The following is a 26221-nucleotide window of genomic DNA, read 5'->3' as shown; positions in this document are numbered from 1 at the left end:
ATGGGGGTGCAGCAGCACGGAGACGACGGAAAGGGTTTGTCCAGCTACCGGAGCGTGAAATCCCGCCCCTCGTCTCCCTCAAGACTTCACCTTTCCCCTTTCCCGAGCAAACCAGGGCAAGAACTCAGGTGACCCCATCCAAGCGGCAGAACCGGGAACCCGGCCCAGCGGAAGGCGCCATCCCCTCGCCGCACGCACCTCCCAGCCCCTCCGGAGCGGCGGCGGGGTTTCCACACGCCGGCCGGGCCAGCGCCTTCCCGGGGAGGCGGGGTGGCTGCAAACCGGCATCCCCCGCCCCACCCCGGAGGGGAGCCCCACCGGGCCGAGGGGCTGCGGGGCCGGGGCTGGGGCTGGGGGTCGCTCCCTCTCTCCGTCCCTCCCGGCCCCCCAGCGGGGAGGCGCCGTGGGCCGTGCGGGTGCCGGCGGGGCGGGCGCAGCTGTCAGTGTCAGGGAGCCGGGCTCGGCCGGGATCCCGGCTCCTCGCCGGGGCCGGGGGGAATCCCCCAGCCCTCGCCCCCGCCGCAGCCAATCGGCGGGCGGCATGCAAATATCGTGCGGCGGCGGGCCAGTGGGAAGGGAGAGGGGCGGGGAGGCGGGCGCCCCGTTGGACGGTGGGGAGGGCGGCGGGGGCCAATGAGGCGGCGAGGCGGGCGGGGCGCGCCCCGGGGGCGGGGCTATGCAAATTTGGTTTGAAAAGAGGGCGGGAAATCCGAGTTTCGCGGGAGGCCCTTGGCGCGTAACCCGTCTCCTTTCCCTTCATTCATTGTCAGCAGCCGCCGCTTCCTGGAGCCATTTTCCAGCCGGCCCCACACAGCGGGAGCGGCCCCGCTCCATCCGCCGCATCTGCCCGCCCCGCCGCCTCCGTCCCCCCCCGGCGCCCCGCATCCTGCAGCCGGGGCCCCCCCGGCACCCGCAGCCCCCAGTATTTTGCGCGGGGCCTCGGCATCGAGGAGGAACGGAGCTGGGAAGGCCGGGGGGGGAGGGACGGGGGGAGGAGGAGGAGGAGACGCGGCTGCGGGGACAGACCCGGAGGGAAGGATGAGAAGGGGACTCCAGCCGCCGGCCCCGGCAGCGCCGCCGCCCGCACCGTCCACGGACTCCAGAGCAGCCCCCGCCGGCTTCTCGGCCCGCTTTGCCGCCGGCACCTTCATCCAGATCCGCAGCACCGGCGCGGCGGCCGTGGGGGCGCCCTGTGTTGTCTCCTCCGCCGCCGCCGCTTCCCAGGCTCCCGGTGCCTTTGCCCCGGCGGCGGATGGGGGCCAGCCCGCTGGCAGCTCGCTGTACTGCACCCCCCACGGACCCGCCGGCAGGACGGCGCTGCTGCAGCCCGCTCTCGGCGGAGGCCGCCCCCCGGTAATTCTTTTTTTCCCCCCGTCCCCGCGGGAGGGTGAAGGGGGACGGTGGGGGAATCAGCGCCAGGCAGGCCCTCTTCCTCGCCGCCGTCCGGGCCCGGGGGGCGGGCGGGCGGGGAAGAGGGGGTTGAGGTGGGGGGAAGGGGGGGGGGGCAGGAAAGGCGGAGGCAGCGCTTTGTTGCAATAAACTTTCCTGCCTCCTTTCCACCCCCCACCCCCCCGCACCCTGCTGCCGGGTCTTATTTAAAAGGAAAAAAAAAAAATTAAAAATAAAAAAAAGGCGGGGGGGAGGGGGGAATTAAACCCCCGCCACGTCCCGCCGCACGGGTGCAAGGAGCGGGGGAAGGGCCCCGCTCCCCACCCTCTTTCCACCCCCCCGCCGTCCGCCCCGGGGCTGGGGGGGGCCGGGCCGTGCCCCGCCGGTGTCTCCGCTTCACCCCCGGAGCCGCCGGTGACGTCTGGCACACGTGCGCGGAGGCCGCGGTTGTGACTGGGAGCCGGGGCGGGCGGGGAGGGGGACGCCGCTTCCTCCTCCTCCTCCCTCCTCCTCCTCCTCCTCCTCCCTCTGGCCTGGGACAGCCCGACCGCCGGCCGGCCGCCCCCCCCCTTCCCCCGGTCCCCGCCGCTCTCGGAAATGCCCCTGCAGCAGGTCAGTGACTCGTGGGGTGGCGGCGCGTATCGACACCCCCCCGCCCCCCGCCGTTCCCCAAATTCCACCCCCCTTAAAATTTCCACGCACCCCTCCAGAAAGAAAAAAAAATAATCCGCCCCCCACTCGTGGGGTTTTCTTTGTCCTCGCTGTTTTCGGGTGCTCGCTTGGCCCTCGTGGGCTCCGATGAGTTGGGGGGGTGCGGGGCATCCCTGCTGGGCGGGGGTAGTGAGCGGCGGCGGTGGTGGTGGTGGGGGGGTCACCTGCCTGCCTCCGGCGGCCGCTCACCTGCCCCCCCGCCGCCCACGACCCCCGCCCGGCGGCGTGGGATCTCTTAAACTCCTTCCCACCTCACCCCTTCCCGCCCCGCTGCGCCCCTGCCCGGGCAAAAGGGGTTTTAACACCACCCCCTTCCCCCCGCCCTCCCATTCCCCCCCCCCCCCCCCCCCCCCCCCCCGCATCCAGTCGGTGGTGATCCAGGTATGGGATGCTGCTGCTGTGAATTCTGAAATACTTTTGCAAGAGCTCGGGAGCAAGCGCTTCACCTCTTGGTGCGGCTGGGAGAGGGTGAGGATGGGCTGGAGCTGCCTCGCGCGTGGGTTTCTGCAGGTGTTAGTTGCTGAGGTGGTGGTGGAAGTTTCAAGGCTCGCCAAATCCCATCCAAACCTTATTTTTTTTTTTTTTAAATAAGAATATTTGCTGTAAAATATAATTGATTTTCAATGCCCCTGGCCTTCAGCATATCCTAATGGTGATAGGTGTCAAGCAGGTTGGTTCAAGCAGCTTTGTAAAGCTGTCCTATGCGAAGGTTTGATTCCTAGAAGGTGGTGGTAAGCAAATACAAAGAGAAGCATATGTAACGGGATGATTCTGGGAGAATAATTGTACAGGTTTTTTTCATCTTTGTGGGAGGGATGTTGGTGTCATAGGCAACTCTTAAAATTTCTCCTTAATGGGTGCTACAAGATCTTTAAATATGAATTTAGTGCATTTTTCTTGGTATAGCATTCACCTCTCTAATGGGAGGAACTCCTGGCCATAAAAGCCTAGGAAGGCTTCTTCTACCCCTTAAAGGTTTGGAAGCCGGAAGGTGATTTTGGGCTCCACCTGCTGAAAAAGTCTGAAGTTTGTTGTATGCCTTCAGCCCTCCACATTTACTTTGGGGAAGAGATGTGGGATGGGGGAGGAATGAAGCGGTCAGGCCGGTGGTATCTATAGGCTGGGGCTGGCACCCTCCCAGGGCGATAAGCCATCCGTGGCACGTGCCAGGAAAGGGGCTGCGCATCCTGACAGCTGTGCCCCTCTCGCAGCCGCGCTGGTTTGCAGCAGACCCGATTTTTTGGGACAGTAAGGCTGAAGCACCTTATTGCTCTGCAAACCCTTTGGTGGGGAGACAATCCAGCCCCTTCTGCAGTTCTCCATCTCCCACCTAGTTTTCCCCAAAACTCACGGAGGATTTTTCTGGGACTGGGAGGCGAGGGTATTTTCCCGGTTGGCTCCTGGCTGAGCATTTTTGAGAAAGTGCTGTCAAAGCCTGGTAAGAGGAGAGAGAAAATGCTGGGTGGTTGAGGCAGTGAGCTGAGGTGAGCAGCACCAATGTAAATTTAGCGCTTGATTAGTTGAGTCGCAAGTAGTGTGTGAAGACTGAGACCCCCCCCAGCTGAAAACAAGGCCCCGCTATGCAAAAGACTGTAGGGATCAGCCTGAAATTTGTCCAGCACACCTGCACTGGTTAGGGTTATGAAAATGCTCTATCTTTGCAGATGTAACTGCACTGGCAACCCACCCATCACTTCCAAATATAAACTATGGTATGACTGGAAAAGAATCAGTATAGCAGTATAGTTTAGGCTGTTCAGGGAGGTGTTTGATTATACCGGCAAACAAAGTTTCTTTTGCCAAAGCCTAATGCTTCTCCCCGCCTGGGAATTCAGTAGTTACTTTATCTGTGGTTGTGTAAGCATAACCGTGCTGGAAAAGCCTTGAAAGGTGGCCTGGTCCATAACAACAGGCGGCTCCAGGCCCAAGAGAGAGGAGAGTCTGCACACTCCTCCATCTCCCAAGCAGGTGTCTTGATACTGTCCAAAACCTGTTCCTCACCGTGTCGTGGCCTGTCGTGGTGGCTCCTGTGTCCGAGGGTTGCTAACTGGGCTGTTGTACCCTGGTCAGCCCAGGCTCCGGGAGGCTGTGACCCAGGCTGCCCGCCCTTTCAACTTGAGGAGCCTTTTCACAATTCCTGTGGAGTTAATAGAAAGAGTTACTGGGCAGATCTGAACCCCTGCCATGGCTTAAACACAAGCGGTAATGAAGAATTAACCCTTGCAAAGCAACCATCAGCCTGCACTGCTGGGGAAAGCCTGAGCAACCAGAGATGGGGTCAGTGCTGCCTCAAGGAGCAGGCGGTCCTGTGTCCTCCCCTGCCCTCCTGCACCCTGCCGGCCACTGGTGCCGCTTCCCTTCTGGAAGCTCAGGCCTCCCAGGATGGAAAACTAATCCTGGCTGAAATAAATAAAGGTTTTCTGCTGGGCAGGCAGGTTGAACCAGTTAATGGAAGGCCTGGTAAGTGCCAGGGACCATCAAAGGAAGGTGGTAGCCAAAGAGAAGGCACAGGTGTAGTGACACCGTGCCGTTTTGGTGGTAGTGAGCTTGCGGATCAACTTGGTTCCTCATGAAAAAGTGTGAGAAATTAGTGTTTGACGAGGTACCCCAAAAGCATTCTTGCTGGTGTTGGCTTCTCGCTTGGTGTGAGAAAGTCACTACCATTTGCAAATCCCAGTACTCAAAAATGGGGCTGCTACACAAGCAAGCTGCTCAAAATGTTTCTAATTCAAATAGTGGAGAATTTCTTACTGTCTTCGGGTTATAAAGATAAGCCTTTAAGAAGAGGGCCATTTTCTTAGCCATGAGAAAATGCTTAAATGGAGACACCACCCACATGTTAAGTCCTTTTTAAAAGGGGCTAAATCCTCTTAACAAGAATATCTTTAGAGAACTCCTGTGGCCTTTAGATGACATGAGCTGTGGAGAGGCTGGTTCGGCATACTTCAGAAGGGGGCGGGAGGATTTACATTTCCAAACTGAATACTTAGCACCTCTCTCATTTTTCTGGTGGTTTAGAAAGTACCTCTTCCTCCTCCTCAGCAAGGCACAGCTGGAAGGGGAGAAGAAAAATGGGGTAGCGCACAATCTTTCTCCTAGGTGTTAGGTAAGGGGGCAGGCCAAATAGGACATAAATACTGAAAAAGGATTTAAGGTCGGGGAGAAAAAACCTGTGCGTTGCATAAAAGAAGTGGGTAGTTAACTACTAGCTTGTCTTTATTTTGTAGGATGAAAAGTTTTGTCTGTGTAGAAGACATAGGTGTTTTCATAGTCAGAGCTGTTTTCGTATTTCTTTGCCTGATAGTTTGTCTTAATAGGAATGAATGCTAGCCTGAGTTGGGGCCTTTGCTTTTTGAATAGCTTTTAAGGGAGTTTCTTTGGTTTAAATCCATCTCCTCCAGCGACAGGCTGCTGCTGAGCCCAAGGAGGTACCACATGGTCCTTTGGCAAGGCTGTATGAGGAGAGTTCAAAGAGGTATAAATCCCGATTGCCCTAACCGTGCCAACAAACTTCTAGTGGAAAGCAGGCATCCTAATAAAAACCTACAGGAATAGCCCGTAGCTTGCTGATGGTGGCTTTGCTATCCTCAGGCAGAGTCCAGCTACGCTGATGTGGCTCCATCTGCACCAGAACTACTGAAGTAGGGTAGGTTTCTTTCTGCACGATGATAAGGGCTTCTGGCAGGTTTCCATGAGCAGCTGAGCCACTCAAAGTCTTTACTGTTGCTGGAAGGAGCAGGCTTGCTTCTCCCTCGCCATCTTTTCCGTAGCACCTCCTTCACCCTTCCCTTGGCCTGGCAGTGCTCTTCCCTCCCCTCTGTGCTTGGGGAGCATCCAGCTGTGCTGGTGGGTTGGTTTTCTGCTGCTTTAACAAGGTAAAATAGCTGTGTCTGATAAGCAATAAGGTCTGGCACTGATAGGTATTGGGTGTGCATGGCCCAAGATGGTATGAGTGAAACGAAGGAAGGAGATGGGAGCTTTTCCACGCAGTGGTGTCAAGGTGTTAAATTGGCTTGCCCGGCCTCAGTTTTCAGAAGTTGTTCTTGCTGTGAAGTTCTCTCCCTTCTGCCACCAGCCTGCTTGCCAAAGGCTGGGTATGGGTGGCTTTAGGGCCATTTTATTTTTCTGTAAAGGTTGCTTCAACTGATTGTGCAATTAAAGGCATTTTCTTTCCCTTCATCCCAGGTATGTTGGTGCGGCTCTCTTAATTTTTACAGCGTGCTCATTTGTGAGTATGTGCGAGCATTTAAAAAACAAAAGTCTTTAAACTTAGGAACCGCTGTATTTTGCAAGGTGAAATGTTCTCCTGCTACTTCTCTGACTACGACTGTGGCAAACGTTTGAGGAAGGAACACAAGAAGGGGCTTGCACAGGACAGCCCTTCTCCTACTGGCTCAGGGGTTACAATGAGTTTTATAGCTACCAATGGCCTGTGATTATTTTTTTTTTGTCTGATCGCTGTTTGAATCTAGTTGTAGTTCTGACCTTGCATAGCAGCAAGTTCTATCTAGGACTTAGTTATCTTGTGCAGAAGAAAAAATAATCTTGCATCTGCCTTTTTTTTTTCCTTTTTGAACTTGCTGTCTATAGGGTCGTTGGTTGATCCTAGATATTGCGGTAGGGGAAAATGATTTCCTCATACGTATTTCTCAACGCAGTTTATGATACACTATCTTCTGTCCTCAGTTGTCTTCTCCAAGCTAAAGAGCGAGAGACCATGTAATTTCTCCTGAAAGGAAAGCCATCAGTGTTGAAATAGAAGCGTCCTTTTATAAAGGAATCTTATGATTCTTGAAAAAAACCATGTCTATTAGTCAAGATTTTTTCACTTGTCGAGCTTTTGGGGATTGGTGGCTTCAGAAGATGTTTTGAAGACATGGTGGACCCACTTTGCAGGCTAAGCAGGAGCCAGAGACCCTTTCAGAGCCAGCTTGTTTCACCAGGTCTTAACCTGGCCCTGGGTGGGAAACAGGAGGTGTGGAGTAGAGGGGCCAAGCTTGCTTGGCTGCTGTGGGAACAGGTCGTTACAAAGTATAGGTTGCAAAAAGGAAAACAAAGTAGCACCGCTCTTCTTTGGAGCCCCTGTCCTGTGCAGGTCCAGTGGGTCTGGTGTGTCTGTGTGAGGAGAATTCAGCCCACCCCTCCTGCCCGGAGCACCAAGAGGGCAGTTGGGTGAGAAATGAAGATGTGAGCTTTTCTTAGTAGCTTTGAGTAGACACCTTTCAAACCTGCAGGCTTCACTTCTGAAGATGTGTGCCGGGCTGATGGCCGTGGCTCTGGTGACAGCATTGGTCCTGCTGTGGAGGGGTGGGAAGGTGCCTCAGGCTTTAATCCTGGCTTGAGGAGGAGCCACCTGCTAAGGATGGGTTGGAGGCCGTGACTTCAGTTCAGATGGACTTCTTGCACTGGTGGTGGTAATGTAGATCCAGCCGTGCCCGGAGCGAGCCTTCAGCAGATAGAAAGCTCCTCTTAGTGTAACTAAACCTCCGGGTTGTACAGTCTCTGCAAATAATCTCATTTACAGCTGGCAGCACTGAGTGTGTGTATGTATGGTGGCAACTCTCCTCCTTAAAAAATGACTAAGTTGGACTTCAGGCTCTTGTTTTGGCTGGCAGAGTTAATCACTTCTTGCATTATTTTTCAAGAGCAGAACTGTCTGCTGATTTGGGGAGAGGAAACCCGCTCTGTGTACCCGGGGCAGTGGTGTGCGGTGGGAGGGAGGGTGCCGGTGCCACCAGGACGGGGCTGTTGCAGTGCTTGAGGTGCTGCTGCTGAAGTATTTGGACTTGGTTTCAATTTCAGTTCTGTTGCCTGTTTGAAGACAGGCTTGGCAAAATTGCCCAATTTATCACATCTTTAAAAGGGAACTATTTCACTTCTGTTTTCCTCAAGTAAGTTGGTCCAAAACCACACTTGGAAGTGCAGTGCCTGGCATGGGTGTCTCCTGAAGTACTATGCTGTCTGCTTGGATGGCGCTGCTATTTGCTGGATCTCGCAGAGTTTGTGGATTTCTTAATACCTTGTGGGCTCAGAGTGAGCCCTGGTAAATATTTCCATCTGCAAGCCCTGTAAAGGGAGAAGACAAGAGTTGGACTAGGTGTTGATGAAGCTGGAGCGTACTGAAAATGGCCTCTGCTATGTGGTAGGAGTGTTCTACTTCATGCATTTCAGCCTTCCTTTTATTCATATAGGAATACATGGCAAATGTGTTGGTAGTTGTTTCCAAACTGAACTTACCTAAGGTTCCTGGAGTGTGTTGTGTCTCTGCTGTTCTGTTTTTGAACGTGAACAGTTGTTGACCTGACCTGTTACAGGGTGAGAACTAACACATGAACTCTGCCACCTGCATGCCCTGTGGCTTTCAGGCTTTTGTGCCCAAGGTCTTTTGCCTAGGACTAAGCTAGGAAGGGAAGGTGGAGCACTGAAGATCGCCGTTTCAGAATCAGCTGGCATCTTTTCTGTCACTGCGCTGAGTTATGTGGGCAAGTATGGCTTTTGTTTATTCCTACCTCTAGAAGTAAAACCAGTACCCCATTTCGTCGCTTCATTTAAGTCAGAGACTTAACTTGATCACCTGCATCTACTTTCAAGATTTCATCCGACTTGTATGTGGCTGCATCTAGGCCCAGAAGTGTCCGCTACCTAAGGCTGACAGCATTTTTGGGTGCCCTACTTCAAGGGTCTAAGACCTGATTTTTAGGAAGATATTGGGTGCTTCCTGTGATGTTAAATTGCAATACTGCAGATGTTGGGTCCTTGGTATCTCAAGCTTTATATGAACAAGCCACTGTCAAAAGCAGAGGCTGCTATTATTTTGGCTTTCATTTCTCTGTCTTTACAGTGGGATTTTAGAGTCTCTTCACGTAGACATTGTGAGCTACTAGTTGTTTTGCAAAGATCTGTGAAAACTCATAGAAAACATGCAAACAACAATAGTTATTTGGTAAAAAAAAAAATAATAAAAATAATTGTATTGGGAAACTGGATAACAAGAGGTGTCTGCTTAGCCTTGGCTGCCTCAGCTCCAGCATTCCTGCTCCAAGTTGTGGTATGTGTGTGTTGGTTAATGTATGCATAGATTCTAGAAGTAATTTTCATTAATGAACTTCTTGAAAGACATTCTCCTCTTTCCAATGCTCTTCTGGTTTGGGGTTTTTTGGTTGTTGTACAGCTGTTGGTTCAAAGGTTGTTGCTTATTGCATAATTTTCCGCTAGAAAGCGGGGTGGGGGAAGAAAATCATTGGCAAACTTCCTTCCCTGTTAATTAAGGTGACATTAAAAGTCTCTGGTTTAGGACTCAATGGTGTCCGTTGCCATGCAGTGCAAGAGTCGAATTCTTATATATTGTGTCAGGCTTATTGATCCCCTCTACTTGTTCTCTATGAGTATGACTTTCTCTTAATTTTAGTTCTACCCGTTAGTCGCAAAATCTCACTAAAACTGGAGTGCAGTAATAGTTGTTATTTTTTTCTGCAAGCCACTGAATCTGCACTGTAGGATTTCATGATTTTTACACTTTTTTTAAAGTACAGATGTAATTTTAGAGTGAAACACTTCTTAGAGTGAGTGTACTGTACTGTCTATAAAGCTTAGCTTTCAAATTTGCCTTGTGTGTTGTTCAGAAACAAACTGGCATGTAGACTTCCTTACATCCCTCCTACCTAGACTCCCATTTAAGGGGTGTCATCTGGCAAATTTCAGGTCTAGAAGTAAAAAATAGTAATCTCTTAGCCCGGCATTTTTGTTGGTACGGTCCACTTATGTTGACAGCAGGCTTCTGGCTTTTTGGGTGCTACCACAGTGTGAGCAGGTAATTATGTAAAAACATAAAACTGTGTGCAGAAAGGGTCTCAGCTTGTACCATACGTGGAATGGTGGTGCCTGTGGGTCAGGTCGTCTATAGTGTACTGGAAAATACATGCTTTAAGGAGCAGGCCTGAAGGGTTTGCTGCATTCTCTGACTGCTTCTGTAGTGGAAACTGGGCTTTCCTTCAGTCTTTGCTTGGGCTTTTTTAACATCTGCTGGTTTTAAGGTCGTTCTTCCAACCATCAATGTTAGAAGTGGAATTATATGGAATTATAATGTCTTGAGTGATGCTAGTAACGCAATAGTACCTTCAGTACGTGTTTTCTTGTGCTGCTAACTCTGCAATTAAATGGCAATTACCATGTATATATGCTGGTATTATTTTGCCTTGCCAATGCTGTGTTTTTAGGCAGTGTTGGTCCCACACACTGACAGTCTTTTGTCCCCGTACAGTAAGCTAGTTCACACTTTGTCTAATGTCTTTGCATAGCGGGAATTGATGTTGGTTGCAGCTCTCACAGAAGGCTTTTGTGTGGTGATATCTGAAAGCTGTCTTGTTGGAGCTCTTATCAAGGCGATTGCAATGGGGCCATTATCCCCACTCGTGGCGAACATAGATATTCGCAGAAATTTTTATAATAATGCTTAGTAAGTGGCACAGTGGTGACGAGCGACAATGCTGGAGTGGTACAGAAATAATACCCGAGGTGGCAGCCGTGCCGCGGCGGGGGGTTATCTGTCCTTGCAGACCGGGGACGGGGTGGGAAGGGAACCCCGCGCGGGGCAGACGGAGGGTGGTGATCGGGGCTATCGCAAGCACGAATAATCCTGGCCGTCGGCTCAGCAGAATAAAGTTTTATTTTTCATGGTAAGGCTTTTATCGAGCGGCTCCAAGTAACCCAGATCCAAATTGCTGTATAATAGTTCTGCACCTCATTTGTTCTTTTTTTTTTTTTCAGCTGCGTAGTATCTGTAGCCTAAAAATGTCTTTTGGGGGTTATGTAAAACTTAGAGTTGGGTGAGAGGAAGGCGAAACTTCACAGCTCCAGTGTAGTACTCTTTTTAAGCACAAACCTCTTGAGCCAGTAGAAAAGACAACTTACTACTTGAGTTGGGGGCAGGGAGGGCTTTAAAAATTATAATAGCATTTTCACCGGCTGCTTTGTCTCGACACTGGGTATTTCACTGGGCTTATTCTTTTTTCTTTTTTTTTTTTTTTTCCCCCTCAGGAACTGGGGTTAGAAAAAGCTCTTTTTGTAAAAGATAGTGTCCTGAAAGCATAAGCAAGTTGCTAATTTTTTTTCCTCTGGTTCTTAATCATAAGAGCTGCCTTGATGATTTTTTCCCACCTCAAATTAGCAATTTATTTATAACATGCTAATGTTCTGCATGCCTGTCGGTATTACTGTTCTGTCGTGCTGAGCTGAGAATTGTTCTCTCGAAAACTGACACTGTGAAGATGACACAAATGAACATGGGAAATTGCGTATAATAGAGGAATATTCAGGTGGCTTTTGGTATGACTTTAGTTTACACTTCTTTGCATAAAATCAATTCAATTTCCTTTCTGATTTCAATTGCCAGTCACATTTTTGTTGCTTGTTTTTATTTGTGACTTAAGAAAAATGCAGACCACTGCCTTATGGCATCCTTTGCTACCCTTTCATTCCTGTTGGCAAACTTCTCTGTCATCGTCTTCTGCGTGCTGCCACCGTCTGCCTTCTTGGATTGCCGGCAGGGGAGTGAGGAACTTCAGTGGGTATTTCCCCCTTCTCAAGGCCCTCGCAGCAACCGCTTTGCAACCCAGAGCCTGCAGGGAGGCTCTTCCAGATCTAGGGATTAGAAGCATCCTTCCCAGCGGTGCTCTGCTTCAGAGCCTCCACAGAAAGACCGGGGAGCATTCAAAGTCCAGACTATGCAACACAGGCTGTCCTTGTGCAAGGAAAAGGAAACGGCAAAATAAAACCATGTCCCATGAGTTGCTGTACTTAGAGCCATGTGCTTTGTAGGTGTTTACGAGAGAGGTGATAAAGAAAGGTGCAAGGTCATTTGAAGGCCTCCAACATTGTTTGCTTGTGACCTGTTCTCTAAAGATGCTTTACACATTACTGCTGGCCTTGGGGCGCTGAACTCCTTCCCTTTTCTCGTCTTGGTAACATCGTGCTTTTGCTGAATATGTGGGAAGTGAATGCAACAGTAGTGAACAGGTTCTGTGCTTTTGGCTAGATATTAAGCTTAGGTACAGGCTTCTGTGGACACAAATAAGTTAATACTTACAAAGCTTTTCTTGTGGGTTGTGTTTTTTTTGGGGGGGGTGGGGGGGAGGCACAGAAACCACTTTGCTGTGAAGGGGAATGTGTAGGGGATTCCAGAGACTGACATGTTTAATTAAATAAAAAAAAAAAAAAGAGAGAGAGAAAAGAAAAGCAAGCTTGTAGGCAGGCAAATTCCCCTTATTCAGAGAAAGCCATATGTTCAGGATACTATCCTTAGTGTGAATTATTTGCTTCTGAATTAGGATAGAGGGTTGCTAGGAAAAGTAAGATGCATTCACTTCTTTCACCTTAAAGAATTTTGTAAGGGTGATTACCATCTCGCTCCTTTCTCCCTCTTTCCCAGTCCTGGAGAACAATCAATTTGGCAATAAGTCGGAGGAAGCAAAAATGTGATTGTTCTCACATCTGCAATGCAGAGACTAAGATGGACTCCACCTTTAAGGCCAAAATCAGGTATTCCTGCCTCAAAATGAATCAGGAGTTATCAAATCATTCCGTGTTCAGTAAGAAAGGATCAGAATTTCAGTCTTCGTATTTTTCCCCTTCAGATTTGTCTAGTTTTTGTGTTCTTGACTACCCTTTAGCTCTTTCAATGTCCTCAGTGCCTTTTTGAACACATTTCTCTACTTCTTCCAAGGGAAAGAAGCAGCACCCGTTGTACCAGACGGGCATTATATGTGTTGCTAGTACTTCACTTGAAGTGGAGAAACATGACTTTCCCAGCCATTTGAAGAGCTCAGTTGCCTCAGTGTGTGAAGAACAACTCCCAAACTCTGCTTGACTGGCAGCTGAGAAGAGAGGGATCTCCCTGAGAGCTTGCAGGAAGAAAACTCTAGGCATCTGTGAGATGCTATAGTATATCTAGCCAAAAATATCAGATACTTGAGCTTGCCTATTGACTTGTTCGATGGTGATGCCTTGTTGAAATGGAAAAAGCCAACAGATCTGGAACAATTTTAAACTTCTTGAACTTCCCCCTCTACTCAGTGCTTATCAGGCCACACCTGGAATACTGTGTTCAGTTTTGGTCCCTGCTGCACAAAAAAGATGTGGACAGGCTGAAAAGGGTCCAGAGAAGGGCCACAAAGATGATGAAAGGACGGGGAAGCCTGCTGTGGGAGGAAAGGCTGAGAGAACTGGGTTTGTTCAGCCTTGGAAAAAGGAAGGCTTTGGGGAGACCTTATCACCATGGTCTGGTGTTAAAGGTAGCTACAAAGAAGATGGAGACTTCCTTTTTACGGTCACATGGGAAAGATGAAGGGTAATGGGTATAAATTATTCCTGGGTAGATTCCGATTGGACACAAGAGGAAAATTTGTCCCAGTGAGAATAATTAGCCATTGGAATAGTCTTGCCAGGGAAGCAGGGTATTCCCGAACAATGGACACTTTAAAGATTCAGCTGGACGGGGTGCTGGGCCGTCTTGCCTAGACTGTGCTTTTGCTAAGAAAGGTCAGACCAGATGATCTTTAAAGTCCTTTCCATCCTGGTATTCTGTGATTCTATGGTGATGATCCTATGAATTTTGTGCAAGAGGGGCAGCATAAAGATCCCAGCAAATGTGCTTGCCCACCAGGGCAGCCCCGGCTCTTTCACTGGTCGTGCAGGCGTGGAATGCCTAGAAGATCAGGGGCAGCCTGCCTGCCAGGGGCTGTAATGGTCCTGGAAGGCTTGCTTTCCTCCTGAAAAGCTGGTGTCAGATACTTTGTCTAGATTCAGCCCCAGACCCTTTGGTTAATGTTGCGCAAATTGTACAAAAATGTATCATTCCTTCCACGGCAAAGTACCGCTGAATGCCTTCTGCAAGGATTTTGCCTCTCCCTGAATGCCTGAGGTGATGTTTTATTTTTGTCCTCTCTGCCGCTTTGTCTCCTGTTCGAGTGCCCCTCCATGGCATTGGAGGCATGAGCCCCAGCATGGAGCAGGTGCAGTGAGCTTCCCAGCTAGAACCTTGAACTTAGAGTATCTTGCATTAAGAGCGTGGGAAGGTACAGGGTCCACTCTTCTCTGGTGAAAAATGTGGAGTGTAACTTAGTAGGTGTATTCGTCTGAACCGAGGTGGGTGTGCAGGTCAGGACTGATGCAGTGGTGCACTTACATAGGGGACATCTTTATGCACCTGTCGCTACAGGTCCACTGGTTTGGGCATCCTCACCCCACACAGGTCAGACTGGAATTTTTTTGGATGGTAATATTGATCAGGGCCATGACTATTTGCTTGCTTGTTCCTGTGTGTAACTGCATAGTGTGGAGAAACTTCAGCTTTCACTTAGCTTCCTATCACTTTCAGAGGCAGAGTTGAAAGTGAATTTCTTAGGTCTACTTTGACCTAAGGCATTCTGGTTGTGGTATCCTGATCTGATTTTTCTTTTCAGAAACAGGGTCCAAAAACCAGCGTGTTTCACTGTCCGTTTTGCAATGAGCTGATCCTTTTTTCAAGACAAACTTAGGAGCTTCTCATGTGAGAAGCTACGCTTACCAGCAGATGCTTGGACTACCTGTGAGTTTGTGGAAATTGCATCGTCTTCACACTTGCTTTCTCGGGGGACAAGCTGCTAGTCCTGCTGACGAATCAGCCAGCTGCATTTTGGCTACAGCTGGGATTAGACTATTGATCTCAGTGATGTGAGCTTCAAATTGTGAAAGAACTGATGAAGGCTTTTGACTGCTCGAACAAAAAGACGGGACATGTACATTTACATCCTTGGGGCGTGTGAGGGCTGAGCAGGAGTCCTTCTCGAGAGCAATGGAAGGAGATGTGTGCTGGGGATCCTGAGGAGTTGGGCTTCTGCTTCTCCAGTTTAACTAGCTGCTTGCATCTCCCCTGGTATGGTGAAATTGCGTCAGTCCCTTCACTAAGTGCTTTTATCCAGACTACCAATGTCAACAAAGTTATTTTTATTTTTTTTTAAAGTTTGGTATTAAGATCTTTAAGAAGGCAGACGGGCGAGGGGATTTGGGTAAGAACTTTTTACAGTCACAGTATGGAATTTTTTTCACCTTAACAAGCGAAGGCAGTGGTTTGAGCATACGCCAGTATGCCTTTCCAGAGCTGTGATACGGCTGAACCACAGTGGAAATCTGGAACCGTAACGACACTGCTTATAGGAAGTTTGACTCCCTGCGTTTAACCACAAATGCGGTCAATCTTAGGAGAGGCAATAACGGAGAGGAAGAAAGGTGGTATTATTTGATTAGCTTTGTTCTCCTTGTTTTCTGCAGTACATCTGATGGATGCAGCTCTGGCTGTGAGAAAAGAGTGATAATATTACTGACTGATGGTTCCAGTTTCTTCCTTGTTACACTTTGAAGATACTCTTTTGGTGTAGAGATAACAGGACTTGCTTTCTGCATATTAAATTCAGTAGTCGTGTGCTGTTATTAAACAGTTGTGCTGCTTGTTAAACTACTCAGTATTTCTGAAGACAATCATAGAATCGTTTTGGTTGGAAGAGATCTTTAAGATCGAGTCCAACTGTTAGCCTGGCACTGCCAAGTTATCACTAAACCATGTCCCTCAGCGCTACATCTGCAGGTCTTTGAAATACCTCCAGGGATGGTGATTCAGCCACTTCCCTGGGCAGCCTGTTCCAATGCTTGACAACCCTTTCAGTGAAGAGATTTTTCCTAATATCCCATCTAAACCTCTCCTGGTGCAACTTGAGGCCATTTCCTTCTGTCCTATCGCTTGTGACTTGGGAGAAGAGACTGACCCCCACCTCTCTACAGCCTTCTCTCGGGTAGTTGTAGAAAGCGATGAGGTCTCCCCTCAGCCCCCTTTTCTCCAGGCTAAACAACCCCACTTCCCTCAGCCATATAGAAGCGGATTAAATACCATGTCACGATCCCTCAGGTGGTCACTAGCTGCATGCAGGGACTGAAACACAAAGCAATCTAGTCGTGACAGGTATCTGCAGTGGGTGAGTGAGGGGGGGAAAAGGTCTTCCCGTTGCTCCTCACCATCGTGCCCCAGACCAATATGTTAGATCCATTTGGTTCAGCAGCCTGGGAATGGCTTTTTGTCTTAGGAAGCAGGAGGATATTTTGGTTTCCATCTGCATGTTCTTGGAAACGAAATGTAATCCTCTCGTAGCGAGGCTAACCTTAATTGCCTGCTGGGGTGGGAAGGAAAAGGTATGGATTGCATCTGTGCTACGAGGAGTGCTTCCCGTGGTGGAGGGGATTTCTTGGGACCATCCTGGGAGATGTCAGCTTTGGGGATGTTGTTTCACAGTCAACTTATGGTGATTCTAGGCAGCGCCACCACAAAGGGGGTCGAGCTGCCCTCCTGGCTCACGCAGTCTCACCACCTTCCTGCACTGGCGCCCGGCTTGGCCAGACCAGGTACCTACCCCAGCTGAAAGCTAACACTGGCCAAGCGATTAGTTTTCAGCCCAGCAAGCCTTCCTGGCCAGGCTGGGGCGGCTGGCGAGGGCTGTCCCTGATGGTGGCAGGGGGGTTCCCGAGGTGCAGGTGGGATGCCTTGTGGCCTCAGCATCTCCTAGAAGCAGGCAGAGTTGTGCGTAATGAAAACCTAACAGATGGCTGTGTAAAGAAATCAGCACCTTTTGTGCTGTTACTTACCACTTAGGTTACCGAGCGGCTGCCGGTGCCTTGCCAGCAGCACCCAAGGGCTGAAGGGACCTCGCAGGCTCTCCCCATCTCTGGCATTCAGCCTTTTAAAGGCTTGGGGGTGGTTTTAGGGGTTTTGTGAGCACATGGAGGAGAAAACATGGCTGAAAATATTCTCAGTTTGCAGAGGAAAATCCACAGTCCCTTAAGCTGCGTCATCTCAGCACTGCGTTTGCACCGTGCCTCGTACACTCGGCTTCCAGTCCCTGACCGAGGCTCCCAGGCTACGTGTAATTTAATTACAGTCTAGCAGCTGGCATTGAAGTAGGTGAAGATATAAATGTAACTTGTGCCTAGAAGTTATGTCTGTAGCGAGCTTGTAATCCTGGAGGCCTTCTCGGAGATCATTGCTATCGGGAAATCCCTCCTGAGGCCAGGCTGGCCGTGCTGCTTGGACAGGTAACATTGCTCGGAGCAGGGCTTTAATGTGACTGATTTTTAACAGATGGAAGCAAAGGCATCACGGTCTTGCCCAAGAGGTCATGGAATCCCTGGAGATAACAACTGAGATGGCTTTCACTGCCAATAGCCACGGCTGAGAGGCTTATCTTGCGTGGGTTGTCAACGTGGGAAGGCTCCTAGAGCATCCGGTCAGATGAATGGTGATGAATGCTGGTCATATGCAAAGTTCATCAAGAAAGGTTGAGTTCCATGACTGCACTCGTAGCAGTGCCTCCTTTCTGCCCCTCAAGTGGAGAGGTGAAGCCAGCCAGCCTGGTGGCGAGAGCACCCAGGGCCCTGCTCATTCCACGCCGCTGCAGGATTCGGCTCTTGTGACCAAAATACACTGCTGAATTTCGTCTTCAGCTTAAAAGGAGGTATATTATTGGGGTTGTAAAAGAAACCTCCACATACAAACTCAACTAGTGCAGTACTAACTAACTTTGGAGACAGCCTGTAACTAATAGGACTGCAAAAATAAGAGTTACCACTTCAATCTGCTGCCTAATTTTGAACATAACTGTTTCGTTATTGATTACTTCAGCAAAAAACTTCAGATATGTGTTTATCTCCCAGCCCTTCCCAGAAGGGCCACTGCCAGAAGCCTCAGGTCTCCCCACAGCAGTTGCCAAAACTTCCATCTTTCTCCCGATACTTTCTTTAGCATCATTGTGCATTGAAATATTTGCAGGATAGTAAAATGTGAAAGCTGTGTAGCATTCCTATTTATTTTGGAATTCAGTTTTTTTACACAAGGAACGCTGTAACTCTGCCATATTTACTTTCTTGTATTTAATTCAATAAAATGTATTTACCTGAAGCGGACACGAAATTTCCAGTTTACTGTGGAAAGCATAGGGCTGCACTGCAGAACTTGTTCCAAGTTAGTGCGGAGTGTGTGAGGGCTTCTTGCCAGTGCAAAGCGTGGAAGTCAGGAGTAAGAAGAGTCTTGCTGCTGTCATCCACAGGCGCCTGCTGAGAGAGTAGAAGTTATGGATGTCAAGGCAAGATGACAGGTTTTTTGTCTTTTTGTGGTTTTTTTTTTTTTTTGAGCTTTATACTTCCAAGACAAACCAGTGACTGGCAAAGCAGGTTTCTTCCAAGACTGTCTTTAAAGTACTTTTGCTTCACCTTGGATAATAACCTGCAACCTCAGATAGCGAAATGTAGTTGAGTTTTCTTGGGTAATCTTGGGTTTGCAGTTTGATATAGTTTGTAATCAGGGTTGGGAAAACAGTGTAGAAAAAGAGGATTTTTTTTTTTTTTTTTTTTTTTTTGAGAATCTACCAAGCTCTAGACTTCTTAGCAATCTGGGAAGCTACAGGGTGGTGGGGGGTTCCTGTGACTGCTGAGTCGTCTTACCCTTGCCCCTGCTGCTAAGAGAATAAGGCTGTTCTTCCTATCCACATACTGTTGAGAAAGGCCATCATACATGGGCTATTTTTGATCCTATTCCTTTCCCTAATTATATGTAGCTCTTATAAATCTGTCTGGATGGGAAGATCCTGTGTACTTTGAAAGGGTTCACTTGATCTAAATTTAAGGATGTCTCATGTCCAGTTGTGAAACTTGCTATTTTAGTTTGCCCTACCTACAGCTTTTACTAAAACAAGAGGAAAAGGAAGAAAAGGATAGACTGAAAAATGTGTGTGAGAGGAGGGAACGATGACTCATCAGTGGGACTGCATTTGAAAATGAAAAGGATCAAGGTGTACTGATCATAACAGAGAAAGTTATGGTTTTTGTGAAGAAGGCACGATTAAATCATGTGGTCATTTATCTTCTGAACAGATCAAGGTACACTTGTGGAAGAGCCCATGAGCCTGAATTGAGAAGATAATTTTGAAGAGAGAAGAAATCTATTTAAAGAAAGGAATTTTTAGTGCAGCATTTAATAGGTGATATTTTAGTGATAGATTCCACTGGAAGACTTCTCCAGCCTTCTGGGAAATCCCATTTATCTGTCTGTTGCTAATAGAGGATAGTTCTAATAACTGCAAGGGAAAGAGAGGGAAGGCAGCAGTGCAAGAAGCCTAATAGGCTTTCTCTGAACTTTAGGCTGCAATGAACAGAAACTAAAGCTCATGAATAGACACCTGAGATTCTGCCTTCATCCTAGGTGTTGTCTCTTTTACCTCTCTGCTAATTTTCTGCTCTTCCAGTCTCATTCTGGAATCCATAAAACTTCCCTAAAACCTGGGATGTGCAACAGTCTTGAAATAACCCTTTCTGTAGGGTTTAAGTAGTGTGCAATTATAAGGATGGAGTTCTGTACACAGCACTGCAAGAAGGGCTTGTGGTGTTTCCTAAAACGTTTACCAGCAACAGCCAGCTTTTCCCATCTTCAGCCTTTTTCTTTTCCCAACTTTCCTCCCCACAAACCAAAAGCTAAAAGATAATGAAGGTGTAGTTGTCTGACCCGTGAATGAGGCTGATAGAAAGGACATTTAATATTGTAAAGGATTTTCCTTAAGAAAAATAACTGTCAGTAGGGCATGGGATTAAAAATTGGCTAAGCGACAGATCAGGAAAAGCATCCTTTTGATTGATTCCAGCGCGTATTTGCACTAATCCCTATACTGCGGAGTGCTTTCATTATTGTCACAGAAGTAAACGAAAAAAACCTGTTAGTGATAGTAATTGCTAGCAGAACAGTAAGTGATAATGGAGCGCTCACAACTTGCTCTGTAGGCACATTCAAGCACACTCCATCTTTAATACAGCCAAAGGCAAAGTTGTGTGCCAGAGAACAGGGAATGCAAGCTATGCCTTATGAAAGAGGGCCTGTATCCTGGAAAGCAGCACTTTGGAGAAGCCTGTAGTGGACAAGCAACTCCTCGCCAGCTTCCAGAGCAATGCCAAGGAGTGGTGGCACTGAGGCTTGCATCCTGGCATGTACTAAAAAGGAACAGGATGGGGAGAAACTTTTGCCTCAGTGAACAGGCTTGGTGCAGCTGATAGTTGAAATAACGTACACCGTTCACTGCTAGCGCCTGTAAAGGGAAAACGTTGGAAATGGAAGATGATGTTAAATAAGGCAGCAAAAATCATTTGAGGTCTGAAGGAAATGCACTACAGTGCAACTTACTTAAGCAATATTTTGTTTATGGAATTAATATTGATGATGATTTGATTGATATACAAGATACGGTATTGGGAGGGGTGGTTGATGCAGCTGATGGTTGTGCTGCCATCCAGCAGGACCTTGACAAGCTGTAGAAATGAGCTGACAGCAACATCATGAAGTTCAGCAAAGGAAAGTGCAAAGTCCTGCCTCTGGGGAGGAATAACTCCAGGCACCGGGATGGGCTGAGGCAAACCTGATGGAAAGCAGCTTTGCAGGAAAAGCCCTGGGAGTCCTGGTGGACCAGCAATGCACCTTTATGGCAAAGACCACTGATAATCTCCTAGGCCACACATTACCAGCAGGTCAAAGGAGATGATCCTTCCCCTCTGCTAAGCTCTGGTGAGACACATCTGGAGTGCTGGGTCCAGTTCTGGGCTCCCCAGTACAGGTGAGACATGGACATATTGGAGCAGGTCCAGTGAAGGGCCATGAAAGTAGTTAAGACCTCGGAGCATCCCATATGTAAGGAGAGGCATAGAGAGCTGGGACCTTTTAGCCTGGAGGACAGAAGGTGTATAGACACTCGATGGGAGTAAGCGAAGAAGATGGAACCAGGCTTTTCTCGGTGATGGCCACTGACAGGACAAAAGGCAGTGGGCACAAATTGAAATGCAAGAAATTCCATTTAAACATAAGATTTTACAGCAAGGATGATCAAATGCCGGAATAGAGCTCTTAGGTTGTGGAGTCTTCATCGTTGGAGATATTAAAAACCCAACTGGACACAGCACTGAGCATCCTTCTCTAGTAGCCCCTGCTTTGAGCAGTGGGGGGTTGACCAGATGATCTCCAGAGGTCCTTTTCCACCTCAGCCACTCTGTGAGATGTTTCTTGTGTCAAAAGTCTTCTTAAGTTGTTAAGCTTGAGCATATCAAGAGCTTACTATTGAAAGCTGAAACAATGCAAACTCAGTGGAAATTAGACTTTTTTTTTTAAGTGAGGGGAAAATAATCATGAGTGGATATCTTCAAGTTTTGACAGAATTAATGTTTTGTTGTGTAATTTCTCTGCAGAGTTATGCTCTGTAATTTCAGCTCTGAACAGCCTTGAGGTTAGCAAGTCCATCTGCCTGCTTTCGGGTGTCAGCAACCATATTTATGGTCGTTCTTGACAGGTGCTTGCTCATTTAACTTTCTCATAACTGAGATTCTACAATTGCATGGCCGTCTTTCCTACCCTTGGCTACAAGATAGTTTAATGTTGCTAATTGCATAGCAACTAGGGGAAAGGTAGTGGTATGTGATATGTAGGAGGTCATATTCGTAAGTTAGATTCTTTTCTTTGATCAAAGACTGGATTAAAGAGAAAATATCAATTAACTTAATCTTAAAATTTCAGACTTAAAGATAGTATACATTTTTTCTGGAGAAGTCATCTCAAGTTATTTAGTTTAGGGAATAGATAGTAAAGAAGACAAAGTGGAATGGAAAGATTGTGTCTGGTGTGGGCCAATTTTGATCTGCGGTCAAGTCCTTTGATGACTCTGTGACCTGAGATGTTCTGCTTCACCAAAGCCAAACCAGCAACTTTCTCTTTTTTTTCCCTAGAAATTTATTCTCTGTGATGACACATCTGTTTTGGATGTTGTCTTGTAAATAAGGCTATCACATGAGCTTTTTAGATTGCCCTGTTCCTGGCATGACAGAGTTTACCCAGATGTGAAAAAGAAAATTATTTAGTCTACCAAGGCTTGTTTGCTTTTTTTCATGAACTGTTGTTTGTCGTCTTGTCTTGTTTTTATTCCCCCTCTGCCACTGGGAATAAGACAATTTTGCCTTTTGAACCAAATAATTTATCTTAATTTTGCCAGTACTACCAGGTTGTTCTGCTCCTTGGTGTGGCCGATGGAGTGATAAAATACTGCCAAGGTAGGATGTGCATCACAGTGAGAGCTCAGTGGATTAGTTGTTCGTTGTGACATTACACGGCATTTAAAGCACTAAGAACTCAGCTATCTTTGTGCCGTTTCAGCCACATAAGCTGTCTGCTGCCAAACCGATTGGTGAAATAAGAGTATATGCAACAGCTGTCCACCTTGACGTGGGGAGGGAGGAAATCATCAGTTCCTAGAGTTTAGCAACCCGGGCTGGGTGAAAACCAAGTTCAGTTTGTAGTCAAAGAGATGTGCTGTGAAGAAAACTTCTGATGGCAGTACTGGCTCCTGATCTAGGATGGAGGGGGCTGTCAGCCACAATTGGGGTCTCTAGGTCCCTGCTATCTGTGATTCTCTCCCTTGTCTCGTCTTCCACGCTTTTATCTACTACTTTGACTTTCTGCTGATTTGGAGCCTCCTTTCTGACTGCTTCTAGGAATAGTTGCTTTTGGATATGTAAACCACGTTTCCTGTTTCTTGGGCACTTGCTATTTATTTTTGTTACTCTGAGGTTTGGTATGTGGAGGAGGCTATTGTGTTAACTTCGTCAAGGTTACTTTCAGATTTTTTTTTTTATGTGATACTAGTAATTTCATTTTCAAAACTGTACCTTATTAACTTTTTGCAAATAATAAATCAGTCTCTCTATGCAAAGTAAGCATTATAGATATTGTAGGTGCAGAAACAACTTCTCAGGGTTAATCTGTTTGGACAGTGTTGTGACTTCCTTGAAGTGAACTAAAACCCCCCCAGTTTACATAATGTACCGAACTATCCTGTATTACAGCAAGTGCTTAGGACCCTATGTTATTTCTTAACTGGCTCTGTAAGTGCAAATCATTGCATCTCATCTGGGTCTGGTTGTCTCCTGAAAGTTTTTTGTCAACTTTCACAATGTTCTTTGGAGTCTATATAATATTTTTATCACCATAAATGGATTTAAAGTACACTTATTACTTTTGGCGAATCCAGCTGTATGTCTTTATACTTGTACGGAACTAGGTTAAGGAAGTACTTCAAAATTAAAGATTTACTACTTTAGATCTGACTTCATATAACTAATTACATTAATTCAACAAATAGATGTAAGAACCATCTTGCCTCAGGCAGTGAATTAAAAATACAGAGTCAAGATTGGTGTCGACTTTTTTCACGACAGGATTCTCCTTTGGGGGCCTGAATACCCAACGCTAAAACTCATGTGCACCTGAGGATTTTTAAAACTGCATGCCTTCTAGTTTGTAGCTCTATGCTATAGTTTCTGAAGTGTTTGCATATGGATCCTCTTTGTCATTAATTTTTGAAAGAATGTACAGAATCACAGAATGGTTGGGGTTGGAAGGGACCTCTGGAGATCATCTAGTCCAACCCCCCTGCCAGAGCAGGGTCACCTAGAGCAGGTTGCACAGGAACACGTCCAGGTGGATTTTGAGTGTCTCCAGAGAAGGAGACTCCACCACCTCCCTGGGCAGCCTGTTCCAGTGCTCTGCCACCCTCAAAGTAAAGAAGTTCCTCCTCATGTTTAGGTGGAACTTCCTATGCTCAAGTTTGTGCCCGTTACCTCTTGTCCCGTCACTGGGCACCACTGAACAGAGCATGGAACAAGTTAGGTGGTTCCCTGTGAATCACCTGTCAGTAAGTAAAGCGATGCAGTCCCTTGGTATTGCACTGATTTAACTCGGTATGGGTATTTTGCGTGGAGTGTAGGAAGATTTGGGGTGCCAGGGTGGAAAAATCCTGAACCACAGACCTGTGCAGACAAGAAAACTTGCACTCCAGAAACTTCATTGGTGTAATTCCACAGATGCCAGCCTTTCTTGTTAGGAGTCCTTTATCCAAGGAAAACAAAGCTCGAGATGCTGTGGCTTAGGCTGGCAATTTAGTGAGCAAACTTTGTGATGCAAGCCCAATCTTGCATCATTACTGTGCACCTACACTGAGATAGCACCAGCGTGGCTTTGTGAGTGCTCCTCCTTCTCCTCCTTTTTGACTTCATACATATCAAATCCTATTAATTCCATCTTTCTAGAGAGTTTTATGACTATATTCTGCGTGTTCTGTAAGTAAGGAATAACTGTCCTCCTGATTTCTATGCCGATATATATGCCCAACATACTACTACTTTAATTTTTAACCTGCGTATCTGATACTTTATGGCATTTACTGGAATTTCCTCCAAGGAAGTTCATCCTATCGCATTCTCCAGCTCCTTTAATGTCCTTCCTCCCCCCTCCCAGGCCTTGTTTGTTTAGTAGACGATTTGGCAGACAACTGACAGTGTTTGAAAATTTTTCTTTTTTTAAGTAGCTGTGCTAATTTCTCCTTGTAGAGTGGAAGCCACTCAGTGGAACTAATCCAATCACAATCTTATTTTGAAGCTAATGACTTTTAAAAGAGTACTTTTAAGAATAGTCCTTAAATAAAAAAGGACAAAATAATCTCTAGAATGTATTTTGAGACTAACTGCTTTGTGATGTTTTCCCTTTGGGACCAACCCTAAAATGATACGGAAGTTTTATTTCCCTCGTTCCGGTTCAGTTTTAGCCTCGCCAGTCAAGAGGCTGAAACGCAGCCAGGAGCTCTGCTGACACATGAAGAGGTGGTGCCCTGTCACGCACCGTGTGGATTTAAGCTATCACTTTCTTATTTGGCGTACTTTGATCTCCATGGGTAACGTTAAAAGTGGACCTGTGTCAGTATAATTATTACACGTATATGCAACACAGAAATTACAATGCGAAGTCTCTTATGCAGCCACTCTGTTGTCACACCCCGCCCGCCCCCCCACCCGCTTGCCATCGGTTTGAAAGTTCAGCGTCAGGCCTCTTTTATGACAGTCTCCTTTTCTTCAAAGGATGTCTGTGGTGAGAAATTACTGACGTGAACCGCAACTGAAAACCCCCGAGCTTTGCTCTGGGGACAGCAGCCTCGCTGGAAGTGGTATCTTTGGGAACGGGGCTGGGCGAACGGCCGGTAGCTTTGACACCAGTTTGCAGGACCAGGCTGGTGTGAAAGCCTGCTGGTGGCAGGGCTAGCCTTGACACCTTGGCCCTTGTTGTGCTCACTGGGGAGAGAAACTCTCCTGCCACCCCAAAAACCCACAGCCAGGATTCCTCCCCTCAGATGCTGGTTGGTCTGTCTGTGCTTCTGCATGCAAGTCTTAGCTGTCTCTCGGTATGTTTTGCGGAAGTTTTGTCCTCCAGAGCTTCAACCAGGCAGGTGCAGCTCAGCTTCCAGCAGCTGCTGGGATGGGGGAGTAGCCGCTGCATGGAGGTGTTTTCTGGACTGCTCAGAGGCACGTGTGTGCTTCTCACCTTGGGCAGTTCAGCAGTTGAGATGAAAACTTGGGTGCAGTTTCCTGAAAATAACTTTTCATATTTCAACATGAAGTGGTAACTGGAACCTTCAAGTACAGTGCAAAGCCACTGCTTCCAGTAAGAAGTTAATTGTTTCATATTTGGTGGAAAAAATTGCAATAGCAAGATCTCAGATGATTCATTTCCTATGCAGCATAGGTGTAATTCTGTTGGTTTGAGGCCTGAAACGTGGCTTGTGCTTTGGTTTATTTCTTGCACAACCATTGTAATGTCCTTCCCCTTCTAGCACAAAGCAAATATGAAGTACTGCACCAGCGCAGGAGAATACATAAGTTGCACGTTTTAGCAGTGGCTACTATACTGAGTGCAAGCTTGACAGGGTGTAGGCTGATCCCATGGCATCCACGTAGACCGATGAGCAGAAAATGGAGTAACATCAAGCGGGCTGTCCGCTTACCTCAGTGTCTGAGCTACGTTAGGGGTGGTGACTGTGAGATACTCTGACCTTCTGGCAGGTCAGCTCCCCACGAGATATCAGGATGAAAATCAAAAAGGGAATTAGTACCTTGAGATTATAATCCCCCTTCAGTATAAACGACCTGCCGCAGGTCTAGGAAGAAACCACCATTTTTCATTGTTCCGTTTCGC

General features: G+C 47.5%; 1 protein-coding gene across 1 annotated transcript in view; it reads left to right on the top strand.

The window, feature by feature from the left end:
• The first annotated feature begins 805 nt into the window (after positions 1 to 805).
• The window catches only part of E2F3 (E2F transcription factor 3), a 44957-nt gene continuing 19541 nt past the window's right edge, over positions 806 to 26221 (top strand). The window contains exon 1 of the mRNA XM_063325813.1: positions 806 to 1353. Within this exon, the coding sequence (XP_063181883.1) occupies positions 1039 to 1353 (315 nt within the window). The 5' untranslated portion in view covers positions 806 to 1038. The remainder of the gene's footprint in view (positions 1354 to 26221) is intronic.

The sequence above is a fragment of the Chroicocephalus ridibundus genome, chromosome 2, assembly GCF_963924245.1.
Source record: "Chroicocephalus ridibundus chromosome 2, bChrRid1.1, whole genome shotgun sequence".
NCBI classification, from domain to species: domain Eukaryota; kingdom Metazoa; phylum Chordata; class Aves; order Charadriiformes; family Laridae; genus Chroicocephalus; species Chroicocephalus ridibundus.
Note: the sequence above shows the minus strand (reverse complement) of the source record. Positions and strands in the feature narration are given on the sequence as shown.